Raw genomic sequence first — 25002 nt, forward strand, 5'->3', positions numbered from 1 at the left:
TGTCCATTGTGGATGTATTAGAAGACTGCAACTGTTGAAACTGAAGGTAATTTATAATGAAGTAGCTGTAATCACTTGCTTTGATAGGTGTTTTAGAAAAGCAACTGGAATCACTCAACAGAGGAAAGTCCACTGGACCTGACAGGATACCAATTCGATTCTACACAGAGTACGCGGAAGAACTTGCCCCCCTTCTAACAGCCGTGTACCGCAAGTCTCTAGAGGAACGGAAGGTTCCAAATGATTGGAAAAGAGCACAGGTAGTCCCAGTCTTCAAGAAGGGTCGTCAAGCAGATGCGCAAAACTATAGACCTATATCTCTGACGTCAATCTGTTGTAGAACTTTAGAACATGTTTTTTGCTTGAGTATCATGTCGTTTTTGGAAACCCAGAATCTACTATGTAGGTATCAACATGGATTCCAGAAACAGCGATCGTGTGAGACCCAACTCGCTTTATTTGTTCACGAGACCCAGAAAATATTAGATACAGGCTCCCAGGTAGATGCTATTTTTCTTGACTTCCAGAAGGCGTTTGATACAGTTCCGCACTGTCGCCTGATAAACAAAGTAAGAGCCTACGGAATATCAGACCAGCTGTGTGGCTGGATTGAAGAGTTTTTAGCAAACAGAACACAGCATGTTGTTATCAATGGAGGAACGTCTACAGACATTAAAGTAACCTCTGGCGTGCCACAGGGGAGTGTTATGGGACCATTGCTTTTCACAATATACACTCCTGGAAATTGAAATAAGAACACCGTGAATTCATTGTCCCAGGAAGGGGAAACTTTATTGACACATTCCTGGGGTCAGATACATCACATGATCACACTGACAGAACCACAGGCACATAGACACAGGCAACAGAGCATGCACAATGTCGGCACTAGTACAGTGTATATCCACCTTTCGCAGCAATGCAGGCTGCTATTCTCCCATGGAGACGATCGTAGAGATGCTGGATGTAGTCCTGTGGAACGGCTTGCCATGCCATTTCCACCTGGCGCCTCAGTTGGACCAGCGTTCGTGCTGGACGTGCAGACCGCGTGAGACGACGCTTCATCCAGTCCCGAACATGCTCAATGGGGGACAGATCCGGAGATCTTGCTGGCCAGGGTAGTTGACTTACACCTTCTAGAGCACGTTGGGTGGCACGGGATACATGCGGACGTGCATTGTCCTGTTGGAACAGCAAGTTCCCTTGCCGGTCTAGGAATGGTAGAACGATGGGTTCGATGACGGTTTGGATGTACCGTGCACTATTCAGTGTCCCCTCGACGATCACCAGTGGTGTACGGCCAGTGTAGGAGATCGCTCCCCACACCATGATGCCGGGTGTTGGCCCTGTGTGCCTCGGTCGTATGCAGTCCTGATTGTGGCGCTCACCTGCACGGCGCCAAACACGCATACGACCATCATTGGCACCAAGGCAGAAGCGACTCTCATCGCTGAAGACGACACGTCTCCATTCGTCCCTCCATTCACGCCTGTCGCGACACCACTGGAGGCGGGCTGCACGATGTTGGGGCGTGAGTGGAAGACGGCCTAACGGTGTGCGGGACCGTAGCCCAGCTTCATGGAGACGGTTGCGAATGGTCCTCGCCGATACCCCAGGAGCAACAGTGTCCCTAATTTGCTGGGAAGTGGCGGTGCGGTCCCCTACGGCACTGCGTAGGATCCTACGGTCTTGGCGTGCATCCGTGCGTCGCTGTGGTCCGGTCCCAGGTCGACGGGCACGTGCACCTTCCGCCGACCACTGGCGACAACATCGATGTACTGTGGAGACCTCACGCCCCACGTGTTGAGCAATTCGGCGGTACGTCCACCCGGCCTCCCGCATACCCACTATACGCCCTCGCTCAAAGTCCGTCAACTGCACATACGGTTCACGTCCACACTGTCGCGGCATGCTACCAGTGTTAAAGACTGCGATGGAGCTCCGTATGCCACGGCAAACTGGCTGACACTGACGGCGGCGGTGCACAAATGCTGCGCAGCTAGCGCCATTCGACGGCCAACACCGCGGTTCCTGGTGTGTCCGCTGTGCCGTGCGTGTGGTCATTGCTTGTACAGCCCTCTCGCAGTGTCCAGAGCAAGTATGGTGGGTCTGACACACCGGTGTCAATGTGTTCTTTTTTCCATTTCCAGGAGTGTATATAAATGACCTAGTAGATAGTGTCGGAAGCTCCATGCGGCTTTTCGCGGATGATGCTGTAGTATACAGAGAAGTTGCAGCATTAGAAAATTGTAGCGAAATGCAGGAAGATCTGCAGCGGATAGGCACTTGGTGCAGGGAGTGGCAACTGACCCTTAACATAGGCAAGTGTAATGTACTGCGAATACATAGAAAGAAGGATCCTTTATTGTATGATTATATGATAGCGGAACAAACACTGGTAGCAGTTACTTCTGTAAAATATCTGGGAGTATGCGTGCGGAACGATTTGAAGTGGAATGATCATATAAAATTAATTGTTGGTAAGGCGGGTACCAGGTTGAGATTCATTGGGAGAGTCCTTAGAAAATGTAGTCCATCAACAAAGGAGGTGGCTTACAAAACACTCGTTTGACCTATACTTGAGTATTGCTCATCAGTGTGGGATCCATACCAGATCGGGTTGACGGAGGAGATAGAGAAGATCCAAAGAAGAGCGGCGCGTTTCATCACAAGGTTATTTGGTAAGCGTGATAGCATTACAGAGATGTTTAACGAACTCAAGTGGCAGACTCTGCAAGAGAGGCGCTCTGCATCGTGGTGTAGCTTGCTCGCCAGGTTTCGAGAGGGTGCGTTTCTGGATGAGGTATCGAATATATTGCTTCCCCCTACTTATACCTCCCGAGGAGATCACGAATGTAAAATTAGAGAGATTAGAGCACGCACGGAGGCTTTCAGACAGTCGTTCTTCCCGCGAACCATATGCGACTGGAACAGGAAAGGGAGGTAAGGACAGTGGCACGTAAAGTGCCCTCCGCCACACACCATTGGGTGGCTTGTGGAGTATAAATGTAGATGTAGGTATACAACAAACACAGAGAAAGAAGGAGAGGGAGACAGAGAGAGAGAGAGAGAGAGAGAGAGAGAGAGAGAGAGAGAGAGAGAGAGAGGGAAATGACAATATGTAGTGTATGGTCCAATTAGTCTTCATTATATTAACAACAGTGGTATCAAAATAACCCTGTTCTAGAAAATAAAAGTTTTTACATGGATGGTGTTATTGTGTGTGATTATTTTCAATAAATAATCCCTTTGTTCATCATTAGAATTTCTTTGTTAGTCCTTCAAATGGAGCCACCATCACCACCACAACAATAACAATTACATTTTTAAAAAAAATATTAGAATAAATGGAACATGTAATAATTTAGAAATAAAATGAATGAATGATAAATGGTGGCGATGGTGGTTCCTTTTCAATGCTGTTATTAACTGGATGATGAAGGTAGATGGCTGCTCAAAGAAAAATAAAGTGATGAAACTGCACAAAAGATGTGTTGATATAGGGTACGGAGAGTATATTATTATGTCAAAGATGTGTGTGATGTCACAGATGCAGACATGATGTGGTAGAGAATGCGAATAAGTTATTAGGTTTGCAGAATGATTCAGAGTTAGTTAATAAGATTTTGGTAGGAACTGAACCATGTTGCCGTTCCAGGAGAAGTGAGGAGAGAAGGGAGCCATGAAATGTTAGGTGTTAAGGAAGAGGAAAAGGGAGTGACTAAGAATGAGATTTGATAATAAGTGTATATATATATATATATATATATATATATATATATATATATATATATATATATATATATATATATATATATATATATATCTGTGTGTGTGTGTGTGTGTGTGTGTGTGTGTGTCAAGATGAAGTGCAGTATCTGAGAACTGGAATCTGTTGAAATTGCATTGTGATAGTGTGAAAAGTATGTATAGGTGTTGGATTAAGCTAGATATATTGGTGTGGACAAGGCAGAACACTGTAATTAGAAGTTAAAAGGGAACTGAAAGAGTTGTTGATATCAGATGTATGGGATGAGACAGATATGAATAGATGTTGTCTAGTGCTGGGTAATTTTAAACAATGCTAGATCAAAAATCCTTTAGAGATGGAACACAAGCTTGTATTAATGAAGGGTGAAGAAGGAAATCGACTGTGAGTTTTCAAACAGGCAATCCTGGCATTTCCATTGGGCAATTCAGGGAACTCAAGGCAAACCTAAATCCGGACAGTGAGACAAGAATTGAAACATCGTCTTCAGAAATGCGAGACCAGCATGATACTGTACCACATCGATTGGTTGCTGTTCGAGGGTTTTCGGAGAGTGGTAGAATATTGGATGTGAATGTTATGAAAATTGATTGAATTAGGTTGATGGTGCAATATACATGTACAGCCAGTTAGCATTTTTTGTCTATTGCAGGATTGTTGGATAGTTAGCAGATGGTTGGGAGGGGCTGGTTTAAAATGCTCAGAATTTGTATTTTAATGTGTATTGGTAATATTTACCAAATCATTAGTGAGATATGGAACATTCTGTTTTCCATGTAATGTTTGTTTTTATTTGTCCGTAAGTTGTAAACCATGGAAACATATCTTACTGATTACCTGCAAATATACTGAATCTTAATCATTTCAGGTCTGCTCTTGGAGCAAATATGTACACGTACCTGAAATTTGGACTGCCACGTGTTTTTCCTCCATCAAGAGGACCACGTGATGGCTCGAGTGGCTACGATTCCAGTGATGATGGGTCCCCAAATCCACATCATCATGGACGTTATATGCGCTCACGAAGTGACCCGGATTTCAGAAACCATTTTATGCACAAGTCATACACTGGTGTAAGCTTTCTATCCTTTTTTTGCTTAATGATGGAAATTAATATGAAAAAGAGGAAATAATCCAGCAATGCCCATTATGCTTCAAAAGCACCTTCCAAAATACAGAAAATTGTAATAGATTAATTTCTTTTTAAAATGATTGATATTTCAGTATGTAAAATGGCTGAAAGACTTATTCTCCATTTGACAGCAAATTTCATTCTAGTATTTAACTATTCAGATCGAGTGACTGTAATATGAATAGATTGGAAGGAAAGACTAATGAAACCTTACTTTTTACAGGCTCACTGTAAAATTATTGGTAAAGTTGTGTGTAGATATTCAGGTGACACAATAACTTCTGGAGGATCAATGATAATAGTGATAGTAGTTGCAGTAGTAGTAGTAGTAATAGTAGTAGTAGTAGTTATAATATTGTGGTTATATTTTTATGTGCTCATGGTTGCCTGATTGTAGTTTGTATGTTCAATTACAATAAAACTAATAGGTGTAGGGTTGCCTGTTATTGAATATAACTTGAAACGAATAGTTTTGTAAGTGAAAAATGTCAGTGGGGGACAGTGTTGCCACCTAGTATGGAGAATACCACATAATCAATTCCAGTATTGTTTGACCAGCTTACTCAATTAGATGCACAGAGAGAGAGAAAGAGAATGTCAACCACATATCCATTTGATTGATATAAGTCAGTCCATGTTTTACTCTTTCCCTTCCAAATGAAAAGACACTTACATAAAACTTTTGGCCTCAGCATTCATCAGTAAAACAGACACACATCATTCATACAGACAAACCAGCACACCTCATGCACATATGATCACCAACTCCAGCATCTTGGGCTGGAATGCAACTATCACATGAGATGCAATCAGCAATTGCAGGGGGGGGGGGGGGGGGGGGAGGAGGATAGTAATGTAGTAATGTACAGGTGGGAGAGAGAGACAAGCATTGTCTGGTGGAGTGTGCAGGGACTAGAATACTAACAGGTGCAGTGTCAGGAGATTGTGTGGCGGAGAGGTGGGGAAAAAAGGAACAAAAAAAGAAGAGGAGCAGGGGAAGACGGGTGGATGTTGTAAGGATAACTTACATCTGTATAGTTCAGAAAAGCTGGGGTGGAGGGAAGGACCCAGATGGCTTGGGTTGTAAAGCAGCCATTGAAATCAAGTGTATTATGTCCAGCTGCATGTTGTGCCACAAGGTGGTCTACTTTGTTCTTGGCCACAGTTTGGCAGTGGCCGTCCGTCCTAGTGGACAGCTGGTTGGTTGTCATACCAATATGAAAAGTTGTGCAATGACTGCAGCAGAGCTGGTAAAGGACATGGCTGGTTTCATAGGTGGCCCAGCCCCAGGGGGGGTAGGTTAAATCTGTGGCAGGACTGGAATAGGAAGTGCTGGGTGGGTGGATTGGGCAGGTTCTGCACCTAGGTCTTCCACAGAGATATGATCCTTGTGGCAAGAGGTTGGGACTGGGTGTGGAGGGATGGGAAGTATCTCGGGTAGGATGTCCCTCATTTCAGGGCATGATGATAGGTAATCAAAGCCATGGCAAAAGATGTGGTTCACCAGTCCAGGGTGGTACTGAGTGATGAAGGGGACAACCCTTTGTCACTGGTTCTTGGGAGTGCAGGGAGGATTGGCGGTATGAGGGGAAATGGCACAGGAGATCTGTTTGTGGACTAGGACTGGAGGATAGTGCCTGTGTGTGAAGACCTTGATGAGACCCCCAGCATGCTGAGCAAGTAAGTTTTTGTCACTGCAAATATGCTGTCCCCAGATGCCCAGGCTGTATGGGAGGGATTTTTTGGTGTTAAAGGGATGACAGCTGTCAAAATGCATGTACTGTTGGTAGTTGTTGAGTTTAATGTGGATAGAGGTGCAGATGGAGCCATCAGAGAGAAAGTGTTCAACATCTAGGTAGGTGGCATGATGGGTTGAGGAGGACTACATGAAACACCATCTGGATCCTTCCCTCCACTCCAGTTTTTCTGAACTGTAAAGATGGAAGCTATTCTTACAACACATTCTCCACTCCTGTAATCGTCCAAGCCTCAACCTACTGTCCACACACCCTCCACCCAACAGTTTCCACCTGGAGTTTCCATTGTTTAATTTTGTAGAAACCACGTGGTGTTTTGCATAATTGTCCACAAGGGGTGGGGGTGAGGGTGGGTGCGACTCAGTACAGACTTTTTATTGATTACAGAATTCTCATACTCGTCCATCAGTATTTTCCTGTGATTCCATTAGATCTGTTGTTTAGCCAGCTGTAGCATTATGTGGCTGATTGCAGTAATGCAATATGATGGTTTTAACAACTGCTGAATAACTTAGATTTATTTGGCAGTTTTAGAGTTCAGACACTAATCAAAGCTGATTTGGATGCACATGGACCTAACTATCAATGATTAATATTCAGTTAAAACAGTTCATGCATAATTTGATTCACTATTACTGGTTTCACAAATCAGACACAAGCATTTGTGGAAATATGGTGTTCATAAACAACACCAGAAAATGTTTGTCACTAATAGTCAACTCACAATACAACAGCTCACAATCATCACCTTGGTGGCAACACCCCCTTGTTAAAAGCAAAACTCATTTTCACAGCTAAACATGAAGTGGCGTGTATTTAATCAGTAATGTTTATTGTTAACTCATTGGTCAGATATATAATCAGAGCACAGCTAAGTAAGTTGAAAGTGAGTGGCTTTGTTGTGGGATGACATTTACTAATTAACTTTACCTAATTTTCTTTCTGAATACTGTAATTTCCACCAGTCTGATAATGCTCTCACCTGATGGGCAAAACTGATAATAGTGCACCAAATTATGTGCAGCCTATGGCTGTTTTATCCGAATGTTAGTTATAATGGTTGCTGTGATCCTAGTTGGAGATGCCTGTGTTTGCTAGTGATCAAGGATTGTTACCAGAAATTTGCCTGTGACAAAATTTTGATCATACATTTGAAGTATATCAGGAAAATATTAATTAGAATGTTTGCAAAAATGTGATTGGCCTTGCTGCCACAGAGTAATTGTTAAATATGTCAGAACAGCTTTATCCCTTGTTCTTTGATCTTGAGGCTGGTACAGTAGATTTCTGCATTGATTTCAGTACATTGAGCACAAAAGTGCTAAATCAAGAGCCGGCCGTGGTGGCCAAGCAGTTCTAGGCGCTTCAGTCCGGAACCGCGCGACTGCTACGGTCGCAGGTTTGAGTCCTGCCTCAGGCATGGATGTGTGTGATGTCCTTAGGTTAGTTAGGTTTAAGTAGTTCTAAGTTCTAGGGGACTGATGACCTCAGATGTTAAGTCCCATAGTGCTCAGAGCCATTTGAACCATTTTTGCTAAATCAAGATTTAGACCTACGGTTTTTCAAACTGGTAATGAGGGCCCATCATTTTCAGCCACACGTTTTTAGTGCATCAGAGAAAAAATGTAATTCTTGTTTAAGTTCTTTTGTTTCAGAAGCACTGCCAAGCAAAACTACATAAATTTCATATGATTGGTTAACAAGTCCTTAAAAATTGTTATTCAGATGTTTGTTGTCTTTTCCTTCCTTATTTTTGTTATATCTGTGCAGATTCAATGACTAATCCATCTCTGGGTAACAGAGTGTCAAATGAAAATAAGAACCTGTTTATACTCAGACAGAATAATGTGCAGCTGTGTTCTGTATTCTTGACTCTATTGCTGTAGCTTTGCCTTACATTATTTTACCACATATTTCTTTACTTGTGTAGCATGGGCCATGGCCAGGGTTACCTCCTGGTGCAGGAAGAGCGGAGGATTTTCGACTTCGTAGTACAAGTAGTGAAGCTAATTTGATGTCACATGAGGCACATATCCGTCACCATACTCATCGCCGAAGTATGCATGAACACAGTATGCCTTTTGACATTGAGCGATCCCCGTAAGTGGTTTCTTTTTGTAGTCCATTGTTTGTAAATATGTGGTTGTATAAAGCTAAAAGAAACTGTTGTATCTGGTGGACCCCTCTCATCCTAGAATCTGGTGATCCACTCTTTCTTTTTAATCTTTCCCAACATATACAACTCTACTTCCTAAGGAACGAATTAATAGTTCCAAAAGCTAGGATAGTGTCATGTACTTTTCTATATTTCTATCAGCAGTACTAAATATTTACCTCCTGAAGGCAAATATTGACTTGCAATTCTGTCTCATCATTTTTAATTTTCATGAATGAGTTTTCCATTTGGACAATATTGTTAGTCATGGTTACAAAGGAGGAGAGTTTAATTGTCCATCAACTATAGCAACATGCACAATACAACCTTAAAAGCTTTCTAACCTAATAATCTCATTCTCCCACATTGGAATACCACTATCTGCTATGACAATTACAACCTCCGACTCACCTTCCCACAAAACTCTTACATTCACGAAACACTGACATACTCTCAGGCACTTACTCCACTCACCCAACTGAACCCAGAATTAAAAAAGAACGTTGGGTCATTGGGGATGATAATTTATCTAAAGATCTGCAATAAAATATGAAACGTACATGTCCATTCCTTATTGACAAGGTGTATGCAAAATCTGAGTGATTAGAACTGTTTTTCAGTACTGTTGTTACTTAGGTTTGCAATATCCATCTGTTCAACGATATAAAAATTACACGATGACAATATGTCACAATTTACACATTAAAGAAACAACTGAAAATAACATGTAACATTTTGACTGTCTTCAGTTTATATCCTGTAGCATAACCAAGTGTCCTGACACCCTTTCTCATAACATTTAGAGCTGTAAGGTATTATATATATTTGTTAGAATTGCATGCAATATCTTGTTCTATAACTCAGCTATAATAGTTGAAAAGGCTTTTTAGTATGGCCTTTATTCAGAGGCAAATACACTTGTGTTAACATTTTACACATCTGGACTATTTGTCCTAAGTATATTATTAGAAGTGTAGCACAAGACATACTGATGTGATGGTACCATGCTGCCAATGCTGTTCATTGCCAAAAAAATTAAATAAATCCTTGACCTGCAGGTGAAACTCTGTTTGACCCAGCAGAATGAATTGTTTACACAGCGGTCGTAGAAGATTCAGCAGGGTACAGTCACGATGATGGTGTAATAGTTCTGCCAACGACATCCCATCATGTGGTAAGGAGTGTTCAGAGGAAAGAAAAATCTTTAAGGCTTTCTCCCATGTGTGGGAGTAACAGAGATTTTCCATGTGACTTTCAAACATTTGAATGAACCATTCAGCTTCACCGATGGCTAAAAGGAGCAGTTGTGACATGGTGTATGCCATTGTCAACGCAAAACTGTTGAAAATCGGCTGACGTGAGCTGTGGTCCGTTGTGATGGAATGGACTGATGCTCCACAGAAGCATTGCAGTGAGAGGTCATTTGCTGAATTTGGGTGTCCATCCACTGCCAACTACATTGACATTGGGTGAGTTGCTTTGTGGGAACTACTTCCCAGTGACCATAGTGCAACAAAGACAAAACTTCCCACTCTAGGGAGTGACTAATCACAACCTAAGCATCGTTATTCTCTGTAGGTAGTAACAGGACACCTAATCGCATGGATAGCAAATGATGATGCAAAAAGTAGTGATGTGCCAGTGGTTTAGGAATTTCTTTCAAACTACATGCTACCCTTGGTAACATATCGCAAAAATGTCCAAAGAGCTGGGTCAGAAGCAGTTGCTCCAGCCATACACTATAAGTCAACAGCAAACTTTTGGAGAATTTCAGAATCCTGAGTGTCAATTTGGTATCATGATTCCTCAGATGAAACAAACATTCTGTGTGTACTGATCAGTAACCAAAACAACTTGTATTACTAATTAGACAATAAAAGATCCCAATATTGCAATTTTTGTGCTATACATGGTGAAACAAGCTTGCAAGTATTTAACAAAGCAGTTAGAGGTCAATAATCCATAATCAAATAGAAATTTCAACCATACAAGTGTTGATGGAACTTGGTAATACTATAGACAATGGTGAGGACTTCTTTTTTCAAGTTGACCATAATTGCACTGCACTTTGTTGAGAGTTTTCAAGGAAGATGCAATGGCTCAACTGGATGAACCAGTTCTATGGAAGAGCTCAGCTCCTATCCTGTAAGAAGATGCATCCATAGCTAACACAACAGGCTTAGCTGGATCAGAATTAGACAATAACAACTTAACAAAGCATCCCTTGAGTCCTGAGTGCACCTGTCATTCTTGGGACCACACAAAGGGAACATGTTTCCAGTGCAGCAGCTTTAGTAGAGCAGCAATTTGTGCAGTGTTAGCAATGAACTTAATGTAACATGTTAATTTCTCCATGGTGGCCTGTATCAGCTCGAACAAATCAAATAAGTCTAAACCAAAAATGTTCACACTAAATGTGATTTGAGACTTTCTCGGCGTATTCCATTCGTGAAATCTTCTCGGGTGATCAGCCGAGTAAAGGCGTCGTCTTCTCGCAACGTTTCGAAGGGTTTCGTACCCATCATCTTCAAGCGAAGTGTCGAGATGCTGTGTTGCGCGGTCCTATAAAGGCTCCTGGACCAGTGACTGATCCCGGGCGCCGACCAATCAGGTACCTGCGGAATCGGCCGCCGCGCCAGTAGTGGGGGGTTCGCGGCATGCATACACAACAACATACAATTCACTATGGAGGTGGAAGAAAACGGAAGCTTGCCCTTCCTTGACATTCTAATCAAGAAGCGCCCTGATGGCACCTTGGGTCACGCTGTGTATAGGAAGAAGACACATACGGATTTATACCTTCATGCACAGAGTTGCCACCACCCGGCACAACGCAACTCAGTGCTCAACACACTTGTGCACAGGGCCAAGTCTATCTGTGATGATGACAGCCTACCTGCAGAGTTACAACACCTAAGGAAGACCTTCCGCAGCAACGGTTATAATGAGACGCAAATCTCGCGCGCCCTACACAAGAGCAGGAAGGTAGACACACCGGAAGAAGAAGATGAGACCAGATGCCTGGCATTTCTACCATACGCGGGACCGCCAACAGCCAAGATTGCCCGCATTCTGGAGAAACACAACATCAAGACAATTTTTCATGCCCCAAGTAAAATTAAAGACATACTTGGCTCAGTCAAAGACCACCTAGGACTGCAGACTTCGGGCGTATACAGTATTGAATGTGAATGTGGTACGAAATACATCGGACAAACGCAGCGCTGCATCACGCAGAGGCGCTCGGAACACATTAGACATGTACGCCTTGGTCAGACGGAAAAATCGGCGGTTGCGGAACATAGCCTTAACGAAGGACACACCTTCCTCTTTGAGGGTACGAAGAAGCTGTGTGACGCTAAAGGATTTTGGGATTCGGTTTTCAAAGAGGCTGTAGAAATTCGGTTGAACAGCAACCTGATCAATCGAGACACTGGTTTCCAACTTAGTACAGCTTGGAATCCCGCAATAACTAAAATTAGAAGAGAACGCTCCGGCACGAAGACGGTAGCGGTCAAAGACGTAGTAGGAACCGGCAGGGACTCGACGCCCGGTCCGCGCCGCGAACCCCCCACTACTGGCGCGGCGGCCGATTCCGCAGGTACCTGATTGGTCGGCGCCCGGGATCAGTCACTGGTCCAGGAGCCTTTATAGGACCGCGCAACACAGCATCTCGACACTTCGCTTGAAGATGATGGGTACGAAACCCTTCGAAACGTTGCGAGAAGACAACGCCTTTACTCGGCTGATCACCCGAGAAGATTTCACAAATGTTCACACTGTTTCTAGAACATATTATATGGAATGGAATACACTTTTTAACACCACAAAAAGTTTCTGGCAAACTGCACATGCCAATTACTGGCATTTCATGTTTGTTAAATGCAGACAAAAGTTAGCTTCTGTAGCTGTGGGCTAATTGTTGTATCATAGGTGTCTTTATTAAAAAGGTAAATAAAATTTAGTTGTCTTATTAGCCCCATCTAATGGGGCAAAAGGTTTGTTCTTCTGTTTGTGGACTACAGCAGAAGGTTTCCATGAAGGGGAAAACTGGGACTTCATCTGTGCTTCCCATACTGGCTAGACAGTGTCAATAATTTTGGCCACAAGGACAGTTCCACTGGCAATGTCATGTTAGCCTTTTAAATTCAGCAATCCTCTGTTGTAATGACTGTTTATGCCATACCTTTAACACCGTATGTGGAGAAGTAGGCTTCCAGTTGAACACAAAATACTGACCACTCTTTTTCCTTGCAGTTAAAGTGGCAAAACTTGGGTGTAGTGTGCCTTCCATGGTGCTGCTTGTTACATCAGTTACTTTGTCATCTGTTGAATACTGACCAGTAGTCGTTCATTCTGCTGTGCCTGAAACTAAACAGCTTTATTGAGTGACAGTTCATGTGGGGCTCAGACCTGGTTAAACATGTATACTAAAGATAATACACCAAATTTATTTTTGCTGTTACTCATGGAAAAAGGAAGTACGTCCACTCAGGCAAGTGAGGGCAGAAGTCTGTTCACAGTAATCATTGCCAGGTTCATACATGGTGAATGAGAAAAGACATGTGAACACATGTGAGAACATACTCAGTGCCATTTTTATGTATGTCATAGCAAACCCAGATGACAGTCCAAAAGGTTTGACTTGTGGAGGTGGACAAGTGGATGCTACAACACATATAGGATATTAGTTTAATTTCAGTAAAACTCTTTAATACAGAATACTTAACTTTGGGTACATCCATACCTGTACTGCCTCACACCACCATGATAACTGTTTATTAATCTGAATAGTAGTGAATGACAGTAAAATATTATTACATTACATTTTAACTATGAACTTTGGTATACATTTCTTACTAATGACACTACCTCACTCTTAGATTTGAATGGTGATGATGGTTGCAAGAGTGGGCTATCAAAGAGTGAGACAAGCAATGCTATGCTCTGACATAAGTAGACTTTCAGGAGCAGCAGTGTATCAAACCTTGTGAATGAGGAAACAATGCCTCACCAGATGAGAATGATTATCTGCTGCATGTGCCAATGACAAGTTTTAATATGTCATTGGCAGTAGGTCATGCCATTACAGTTTTACATGCAAATTCAGTTTTCTATTTGGGTACACTAAATAGCACCGTGACTCCATTTATAACTGACCTATCCCTTCTGAGTGCAACTGTTCTAAAGATCTGATAACTAACTAATACAAGATTCGGCTGATTTTTATACATTAGTTTCTTTTGTTACTCCAGTCTGGCATTGTTTCAAGCTTTGCTGCAAAATGCTCATGACATGATCTACATGTTGACAAGTGTTGCATATCCTTTGTAATGATAGCATGAAATACTTTCCTATTTTAAGCTAAAGTGGAAAATGTCCATATTCTTCAGTGTTGATGCTACCCTGGCAGGACAGAAAGGATAACAAAAAGATATTTCCCTAAAAATATTTTGAAATGAGCATATGGCATTCTGACTGAATGTGAGGTTTTTTGTCTCAGAAACTTAGCACAATATATACAAAAAATAATTTCAACTGTTTTTAAAATAAATACCAGTTAATAATTTAATGGAGGAGACCTTGAAAGTGAAATGAAATATTGATATTGGTCATTGATATTTAAAATCCAACCAGGTGAAAAACTCAGTGCCATTTTGAAGTGAATATGTGGAGTTTATATTACTTTCATTTAAGTAATAGTTGTAGTATTTTATGGTCTTCATTTATCACTGTTATAAATATGTTGCTGCTACTCATCCCCTACATGTATTGTTCATTGTTTTTTGGGTGCCAGGGTGACAGGAGGAAGCCAACTTGGAGTTCATCAAAGACCGTCAAAGGCAGGATCTCACATATCACTGCCAGTGAGTCGCCACAGCCACTCTCATCCTCCACATCCCCACATGCATCCTGCACACAGGGATGGGCGCACTATGAGTTCTCGTCTTGGTCCTGTTTCAGAGAGTGCTTACATCCCAAGAGAGTCATACTGTGTACCTTTGCCAGAAAATATTGAACTTGGAGCTTACTCAAAATACCCACATCTGCAGGTACAGTCTTTTCCCTCAAGTTCATGCAATCTTATGATTATTTGATTTCTAGTATCAGTACACACGAATGATTTGACACAAGTAATTGCTTTATGAAAGCATAAAATTTGTTAGACTATGTAAATGTTCAGTGTTATCACATATTACAATAACTGCTTTAATAATATTCATATATATTGTAGCAACAACAAAATGACAGCATCAACAACAATGATGATAGTTGTTATAATAATAATAATGATGATAATAATAATAATAATAATAGTAATAACAACAACACAGGCATGAGTACTGTGTCTGGCCGCCAAGGCCAGTAGCCTCGGCAGCCAGGGACAGTGGTCATGTTTGTGTGAGTTGGATTCACGTGAATGTGTATGTGTATGTTATCTAATTTGAGAGAAAGCGTATTGGCTGAAAGTTTACTTGTTAACAGTCTTTTTGTTGTCACTATCTTTGCATTAACATCTCTGTTGTATGGTGAGTATCAGGTTTATCTTTTTCATAAAATTGTCATTAAAACAATTACTCGTAATTTCTGTCTTTCTGTTGACAATCTTTTTCCATTTCTTCTCAGTATTTTTTCACTACCTGTCCAGGCTGTCTTTCTGTTCCTTAGTAAAGGTTCCTCTGCATTTACTTTTGTATATGTCTTCAAAAACCTGAAAATATTTAATTCATATTCACTGAGTTGGAGAAAAGAGTTGATCTATCCATAGAACTGTCTGCAAAGGAAGTTATTTAGTCTTCTTTTCTCATAATGAAAATTATTATTTTTATTTTACAATAGTAACAACAAAGTCACTGTCCTTGTTTTTAATTTAGTGGATGGCATGAAAACAAAATAGAAATTGGTATGACATAGTTCCTGATAAATTCCAAGCACTACTAGTATGCTATGCATGCATTCAGTGAGTATGATGCTAAACAGAGTTTAATTAAGGCAGGTGGTGATTAAAACAATACATTTCTATATCATAACACTGAGTAGCCTGTTTATAGCAGTCCCAGTAAGCAAAAATGGTTCAAATGGCTCTGAGCACTATGGGACTCAACATCTTAGGTCATAAGTCCCCTAGAACTTAGAACTACTTAAACCTAACTAACCTAAGGACATCACACACACCCAAGCCCGAGGCAGGATTCGAACCTGCGACCGTAGCAGTCCCGCGGTTCCGGACTGCAGTGCCAGAACCGCTAGACCACCGTGGCCGGCCCCCAGTAAGCTATTGCAGCAGTCAGAGTCCACTGGTAGAGGCAGTTGGATAACAGCAACTGAGGAAGAAGCTATTGCCGAGTGGCCGTATATTTGCACACTACAGAAATTCACGTGACTAACAGGCGATATCAGCAGCCACATGCTGTACGTGTCCCAGCCAGACGTGGACAATGTTACACATATTGATATACCCGTATCTTCCATTTGCGTGTCTGTGAGGTTACCGAATCCTTCACCCCATTGACCCAGTATACAGGCCCAGTATCTGCCAGGCCAGCGTGCGAGAGGACAATGTGGTGGAACGGCCAGCAGCTGGGTGATATCAAGATGGAAGGCTCCTGGAAGCTATCTGGGGCCACCTGCAATGATGTTGCTGGATACAAAGTGTCTCGTGTAGATTAGGCACAGAGGCTCATGGCAGTGGAAGCACCCCTGGGGGATGTGGCGAGTCTGGTGATTTTGGTGATTTAACTGCTGGTGGAACCCCTCAACTCATGACATGGGAGGACCAGGTAGCCATCCTCTGTGACCCAGGATTAAAGAATGCTACATGTGGCTATGAAAGTGGTGATGGTGGACCCCCCAACATCTGTGGCTACTGACTAGGGTGCCACAACCAGATATGGTTGTTTTGCTACAGACGCATGTATGCACATTGGATTCTGCCAAATGTGCATGCCCACACCAGGGCACTCACACAGAATGGCATGGTTGCATCTGCTTCATGTTTGAAGGATGGACACCAGAAGCACCCTGTGAGGGATCCCATGTAGGAGCTCTACTGGGCTTCGACCATTGTCGAGCATGGACCTGTAAGTATCTAAGGAGGAGCTTAGTGCTGATGCTGATTTAGAAGACCCTAAGGTTTTTAACATTTGTACTTTGAAAGTCTCTACAAACCATTCAGCCATCCTGTTTGGGGTAAGATGCTTATTTCCAAAGTTTTGAAATTGGTCGCTGTGAGTTGGGGTCTGTTGTCAATCACCTGCAAGTGACTCCAAAAAATGGCCTGCGAAGAATGTGTGAATTCAGTTCCACAGCTGTGTCAGCATTGACCACAGAGAGAATGAATAAGATGGGGGCAGCTAGTGTGCCTGGCAAACAGCATACTGTCAAACCATCCATGCTACATCATTGTTTGTATGAGACCAGCAGATGTAGTGGCATGCCAATTGCTTCATCCTAGAATCCCTCAGTGGGATTGATGCAAGAGTTGCAAAACATGATGTTGCCAGGAGGACTGCACCACCATTTGTCACTGTTCATTGTCGTTTGTAAAGAGCGTTGCACATAGTGAAACCTGAAGTTGAAGCTGCCAATGGAATAGAGAGAGAGAGAAACAGCAAAGGCCAGGTGTTCTGTAGCACAAGTTCAGATTAGGGAAGAATGTTGAAGGAAAGTGGCCATGCCCTTTCGAAGGAACCATCCTGGCATTTGCCTTAACCAATTTAGGGAAATCACGGGAAACGTAAGTGAGGATGGCTGGATGTGAGTTTGAAGTGTCATCTTCCCGAATGCAAGTCCAGTGTGCTAACTACTGTGGTACCCCACTTGGTGCACATGTAGAGGGAACTCATTTAGTGATTGCTCCGGTTAGCTGTCTAACTGAAACAAACTGTCTCCTGATGATAAAATTCAGGGTTAGGACCTGTCAGAAGGTGAGAAAACACATCCATGTTAGAGTGATGAGTGGAAGGGTTATAGTGAGTGGAGAATTGAAAATTGTCAACAAAAAGGAGCCCATCGATGAAGGCAAACTGCAGTACACTATGGCAATTATGCCTTTGGTCCAAAAAGTGGCATGCTGTTTATGATTGGTAAGAAGATGAAGTTTGTGATAATAAAAAAATAAAACAAATATGGACATAATAAATTATGGCCAATGCTCTCTTTTTGATCCATGAATAATATTCTTGAGATAAATGCCTCTCACTGTGATACAGAGAGAACAGCGATTATGTCGTGTGGGCATCTGTTGCCAACACTAATGGCAAGTGGGGCTGGTAAGTTGCAAGATGTGGTGCTGTTTGGAGGGCCAATTTTAGCTTACAGAAAGCCAGATTTCCCTTTTCAGATCATTAAAAAGTGCTCCCTTTTTACAGAGATGATTTAATGGGTGAGCTGTGGAGGCAGCCTGAAGAATAAACCATGCATAGTAGTTCACTTTTCCTAGAAATACTTGGAGGTCCTTTATTGATTTTGGCACAGGTATATTCTCAGTAGCCTCTACATATTCTTTGGTGGGCTGAAAGGGCTCATCACTGGAGATACATCTTAAGTAAGTGACCGCTTATTGAATGGAGGCATATTTGGTAATGAAAGACCTTTCTGTGAAAATGCCGCCAAAGCCAGACACAGATTGTACAAATGTTATAGTATCAAGATAATTGACAACGTGAAATCCCAGCAATGATCTGTCAAGAAAGCTGTGGAATATGGTGGGGATACTAGACACACCAAAATTCAAATTGTTATATTGGTACAGCCTGAACAACGTGTTCAAAACTAAAATCTTCCTTGAGTCTCCATCAAGAGACAATGGGGAAAATGCCTGCATATTATGAAATTAGTTTTCCTCCTGAAAATTTAGAAAAGTTCATCTGGAGGAGGCAAGGGATAAGAATCAATGTCCACTTGAGCATTAACAGTTTGCTTAAAATCTTCACACAATCACAAAGGGAACCCCCAGGATTCCTAACCACCACTAACAATGAAGCTCATTGACTGTAGTAAACTGAGGGACAAAACCTGTTGTTGTTCTAGTTGGTCTAATTCAATCTTAAGCTCATCCTTGATGACCAACAGAATTGGGCAAGCTACACAAAATCTTAGCAAACTGTTAGTTTTAAGTCAGTGAGGGCCTCAAAGTCCATTGCTTTTTCCAAATGAGGTTCAAATAGTGGCACAAATTGTGTATAAAGTTTATCAGTGTCAGCACAAGGTACCAATGAGCCACTGGTGTGCACTTCTTGATGTAATGAAAGTCATCACAAGCATTTGTTGCAATAATGCACTCTATATTAACATTACATATCTGGCATTAATTAAACACACAAGTAAGAGGGCAGCAACTACTAATGGTTTGCATGGAGCCATTTACTAGTAAGTTATTTCACAAATTTGTTTCATTAAGCATCAAGAAATGTAAGTAAACAGGTGCATGGTTTTAGCATCTGACAAATTTTGTACGTCTGTTTTCTGTATATTGTGGGATAAAAACTTTCAGAGAGTCAAAGAGTCAGTCTATTGAATGTATCTTCACAGTTTGTGACTTCAAGTTAGAAGAGGGACAGAAGTCATGCAACATAAAAATAAATAAATCCTTATGTCATGTGTCTATTAAGTCATACCAAGCAAGGAGTTACAGTAACTTATGCACTAGTCTCATATTCATGAGGACTGAGATTCAAATTCCCATCTGACCATCTAGATTTTGGTTTCCTGTGGTTATTCTAAATCAGTAAAGGCAGATGCCAGGTTTGTTCCTGTAAAATAATCTTTCTCCTTCTGAGTTTGTGCTCCATTACTCATTACCCTGTAATCAACAGGACATTAGACCCTAATTCTCTTTCCTGCCATGAAATCAGTAAGAAGTAAATCACAAATTATTCTCTCTACCTCTATTACACTGAAGAGGCAAAGAAATTGGTACACCTGCCTAATGTCATGTAGGTTCCCTGTGAGCATGCAGAAGTGCCTTAACACAACGTGGCGTGGACTCGAGTAATGTTTGAAGTAGTACTGGAGGGAACTAACACCATGAATCCTACAGGGCTGTACATAAATCCATAAGAGTACAAGGGGGTAGAGATCTCTTTTGAATAGCACATTGCAAAACATCCCAGATATCCTCAATAATGTTCATGGCTGCAGAGTTTGGTGGCCAACAGAAGTGTTTAAATTCAGAAGAGTGTTCCTGGAGCCACTCTGTAGCAATTCTGGCTGTGTGTCATGTCGCACAATCCTGCTGGAAATCACCCAAGTCTGTTGGAATGCACAATGAACATGAATGGATGCAGGTGATCAGACAGGATGCTTACGCATGTGTCACCTGACAGTCATATCTAGATGTATCAGGAGTCCCATATCACTCCAACTGCACATGCCCCACACCATTACAGAGCTTCCACCAGCTTGAACAGTCCCCTGCTGACATGCAGGTTCTGTGCATTCTTGAGATTGTCCCGTACATGTCCATCGGCTTGATACAATTTGAAACAAGACTTGTCCAATCAGGCAATATGTTTCCAGTCATCAACAGTCCAATGTCAGTGTTGATGGGCCCAGGTGTGCAGTCATCAAGGGTACACGAGTGGGCCTTTGGATACAAAAGCCCATATTGGTGATGTTTCATTGAAAGGTTCACATGCTGACACTTGTTGATGGCCCAGCGTTGAAATCTGCAGCAATTTGTGAAAGAGTATATTTCTGACATGTTGAACAATTCTCTTCAGTTGTCATTGGTCTCATTCTTGCAGCATGTTTTTCCAGTCACAACAGTGTTGGAGATTTGATGTTTTACCCGATTCCTGATATTGATGGTACACTCATGAAATGTTCATACGGGAAAATCCCCACTTCATAGCTACCTTGGAGATGCTGTGTCCCTTTGCTCATTTGCTGACTATAACACCACATTCAGACTCACTTAAATCTTCATAACCTGCCATTGTGGCTGCAGTAACCGATCTAACAACTGCGCCAGACACTTGTTGTCTTATATAGGCATTGCTGACCCCAGTGCCACATTCTGCCTGTTTACATTCCTCCGTACTTGAATACGCATGCCTATAACAGTTTCTTTGGTGCTTCAGTGTAAAAACTGCACTACTGCATTTGAGACCTGTTGGAGGTGCATACTGAGTTACTAGGTCACATAATTAGACTGCCTCGTGTAATGAAAATAAGTAGCAAAAGACTAGGATGCAGACAAACGGGTAGCTTTAAAGAAAAGATACAAAGAAGGTTGTTGAGCAGGAATCACAAAGGAAGGGTGACCTGCCACAGAAGCTGTAACATGACAGAACAACATGAAGAGGGCTGTACAGTTCCACATTGTGTTCACAGCAAAGGAAAAACAAAGCTCAAGTGTCTAAAGAAACTATTTAATGTTTCAGCCAAATTATCTTCTACTTAGTCCAAGGAACTTAGTTAAAACTGAGATCCTGAAACCACCTTCTTGGCAGTGAATTTAGTGTTATCATTATTTTCAGTGACAAAATGCAGCCTAATCGTATGAGTTTTACCTTATGTGCAACATTGTACATCAGTATAATGAGCAGCACACTTTTTATAAAAGTGGATGGGTATAAACACACAGTTTATTCTGACAATGGACAGTATCCTGGTGTGGAATATGAATTTAGCCCCCTTTGTGAGTCATTTGGATCAGAGTATTACAGATTGAAGCTTACTGAAAAATAAAAAGGATACCAATGGTTTTGCTTCCTGGACATCATCCACAAATGGAACAAGAAGGAGGGGTAGTGAGGCCTATCTTTATTTCTAGCATTTTTGTTATGAATGCGACCACTGCAGTCAAATAGTGACCATGTATTAACAGTGAAATTCATAAGAGAGCGGTTTTATTAGGAGATGATTGTTAGCATGGCTTGTTCCACCAGCTTAGGTGAGTGGTTACATGCTTGCCTACCACAGCAACCTGGGTTCTATGCCCATGGACTGGGTGTTGTGTTGTCCTCATAATCATCTCATCATCACTGATGTGCAAGTCACCTAATGTGGCATCACCTGAAATAAGGCTTGCACCCGGCAGCCGACCAAACTTCCCTGGATGGAGCCTCCCGGCCAACAGTGCCACACCATCATTTTTTGTGTTATATATCTGATACATTTGGCACGAAACTGCTCACCAAATGCAGAGTTTAAGCTTTTCTTCCTGGTATAGTACAGAAACTCAGTGATGAACAGCCACTTCCTCTTTGCAAGTCTGGACCTTCAACTCCATTACCAACAGATAAAGCAACTCATGCTAGGTCAGTAATCTTATCATCAATGGGCAACACTTTATACTTGTTGATAAGGCATCCAGGGACAGTTGTACAGCCAACATTCACACTCTGCCCTGAAACTTGCAATGTCACTAACATCCACCATTCATCTTCAGGTCAAGATGAACTGTCTTAAGTGCATTGGAAGGCTCAATAACTTCATGCATTTCAATTGATGACAGGAACACCCAAGAGTTGTCACAATCACTGCCACTGAGTCTCAATAGCATATGCAGCCAAGGACATTAGCCATAATCCTATCAGGCACTGTTAATGCAGCTTCTAACTGATTGGGGGCATTAGCCAACTCACCCGGCACCCATATGCAACAAATACAATCACCAACAACATTTTACTTTAAGATGGAACTAACTACATACATGAAATAATTTAAAGAAGAGCACAAAATAGAGTAAATTAAATGCTTTGCATAGGCTCAGCTGCTGTAAGTGGCACTACTGATTCTTCTACAGCAAAAGCTACTACTCTACTGGGCTAGGTTTTTGATAGGCAAAGATTAACTCAAATGAGGTGATGGTTTTTGACACTGTGAACCTAAAACTCAAAATATTTATTTATGAGACCTGCACTTGTAAAGGCAGAAACAAGCAAAGGAGCTACCAATAAAGCTCTAATGCATGTAGATAAAGCTAGCAAATGTGTGATTCCACCTTCAGAAGTATGTAATATCATAAGTGACTAAACTAATGCATTTCACTAACCAAGTACTGTGGCTGCTGATAATGCTTTTGCAGAAGCTGATGCATTACTGATATCATTGTTCATAACTCCTGTGTACCTGTTCTTCAGCCTTCTCATTTTGAGTTTTACTTTTATTTTTCCTGATGTGCCTTTAGCAAATCCTTTGACCCTCTTGATAAAAATAATTATTTTATTCTTCTTGTTTTATGTATTACTTAATATTTCACTTATCTCTCTTTGGTAGTCAAGCCTTGATTGCTACAACCATCCCTCTCATATACAGCCGGTTGATTTATTTCCCAATTCAAAAGGTTGATACTCAAGAAGTGTATTTTTTTTATCTTACAATCAAAGTTCTTGGTACGTTCATTTGCCAGTCCCTTGCTGTGTTTTCTTTATTCCTTTTGCCTATCAATTTCTGAAAAGAAACACTAGTTTTAGGATGTATGAGATACATTTTCAATTAATATGCTACAATTTTATTTGTAGGTTAGGGGACTGGAAGTCGAAACAGGACAAAAACAGCAACTACTGCTTGCCGGGATTTCATTTGAAGTTCATGGAGGTGAAATCATGGCTGTTATGGCTACTACAGGTTTGCAATGTTTATTTTAATTTGTTTATACTGCTTTATGTGTCAGTAAATTACTGAACAAACCTACAAATGACAAGACTGTTGATAAATAATAACTAAACTATCAGAGCTTCTCAGCAATTTCAAAGTTTAGTATTGGAATAGGCACGACAACATCACTGCACTATGTTGTCAGTGTGGATACTTTGCGGGTCGATGGTGGCTCCACAATAGCAGGGGGCAGAACTGTTAGAGGAAAATGAATTTGCCTTGTGAGTTCATCTATGGGAAGCAGAGAGTCTGAAACCACATAGAGACAAGCATGGGAAGCATAGAGTCTTGTACCATAGGGATCAAGGGAGAGGCTGTTATGGGTCGCTGACATCTTCTTTCTACAACATAAATGCACCTGTGGATTAACAGATTCTTTATTTACATGAACAGATAGCTGCTACTTAACTTTCACAGAGTCCATGTGTTGTGGTACAAGATCTTGGATAATATTCTACATTTGTCTCATTGCTGGTGCTGTACAAGTTCCTCTATGTACTATGGTAGTTTAAGTCCGCTCTGCAATGAACGACAGACGCTAAATTGGATTGTGACTTAGAGTGCCAGTGACTGAGCGGCTGAGTTACTGAGGCCCTCTGGTCAGTGGCAGTGATCTAAATACTTGCGGTCGAGAGTGTGTTGGTGGCATGTTACTTGTGAGTGTGTCCTTGGCCTCTTTTCCTGATAGGTGTGCTTGATCCTACACCTACTGTTGATCTTCACAGTATAGCTTTGGGGACCAGTGTGCTGCCTACAGCTTACACCTGCACATTCCTCCCTCCAAAATGCCACACCTTTGTCATGTAGGGAAGATGCGAACAACAGTGAGGAGGGAGGCAGGATGCTGGATGTAGAGATCAGCCAGGAGCCGTGACTGTGGAGGACGGCGTACTCCTGACTGTACCCCATCATCTGGTTTGCGAGGCAACAGGAACATCCTCTGGAAAACTGCTGCCAGGCCACACTTCCAGGCCTGAGGGCATGTCTTGGGGCAATTATGATGACAGCGAGCCCACATGACGGGTCAGCAAACGGGGACGGCGGGGGCCAGGGCGCATCGTCCATCCGCTCCTCCTGGGGTGCTCTGATGGCACCAGCGGGCAGCAGTGAAGGCTGCACGGTCCGTGAGGCTGTGAGTCTGGGGGAAGAAAAGCAGCCGAATCATGGGGCAAATGACACGCTTGAATTTGGTTCTGGTGGCGGCACTGCAAACCATTGGTGCCTGCAATGAAGTACATAAAAGAGGCAATGCGTTCCTGGATCACACCTCTTTCCCAGTGCCCACGGTTGCCACAAACCCCGAAAAGAACAAGATCGTGCGGCACAAAGCAATACTTGCTGACCATTGGCAGCGCCGAATGCTACGGTGGGTGTAGCAGATGTAGCAGCGTTCGATGGCGGCAACCATGCAGGAGTTCCGCCAGTAATGGTCTGTCTGATGGGTGGGAGCAATAGGTGATGATAAAGAGTTACAGTGCTTGTTCCCACGTGTGGTTGGTGCAAAGTTTGGCCATCTGTTGTTTAAAAGAGTGTACGAAGTGTTCTGCTTCTCCATTGGAGTGGAGGGTGAAGTGGAGCACTT

General features: G+C 42.1%; 1 protein-coding gene across 1 annotated transcript in view; it reads left to right on the plus strand.

Moving 5' to 3' along the window:
• The window catches only part of LOC126184511 (ATP-binding cassette sub-family G member 8), a 322638-nt gene that overhangs the window by 187538 nt on the left and 110098 nt on the right, over window positions 1–25002 (plus strand). The window contains exons 6-9 of the mRNA XM_049926904.1: window positions 4638–4842; window positions 8589–8758; window positions 14611–14866; window positions 23285–23390. Of these exons, the coding sequence (XP_049782861.1) occupies window positions 4638–4842; window positions 8589–8758; window positions 14611–14866; window positions 23285–23390 (737 nt within the window). The remainder of the gene's footprint in view (window positions 1–4637; window positions 4843–8588; window positions 8759–14610; window positions 14867–23284; window positions 23391–25002) is intronic.

Source organism: Schistocerca cancellata, chromosome 4 (assembly GCF_023864275.1).
Source record: "Schistocerca cancellata isolate TAMUIC-IGC-003103 chromosome 4, iqSchCanc2.1, whole genome shotgun sequence".
Taxonomy (NCBI): domain Eukaryota; kingdom Metazoa; phylum Arthropoda; class Insecta; order Orthoptera; family Acrididae; genus Schistocerca; species Schistocerca cancellata.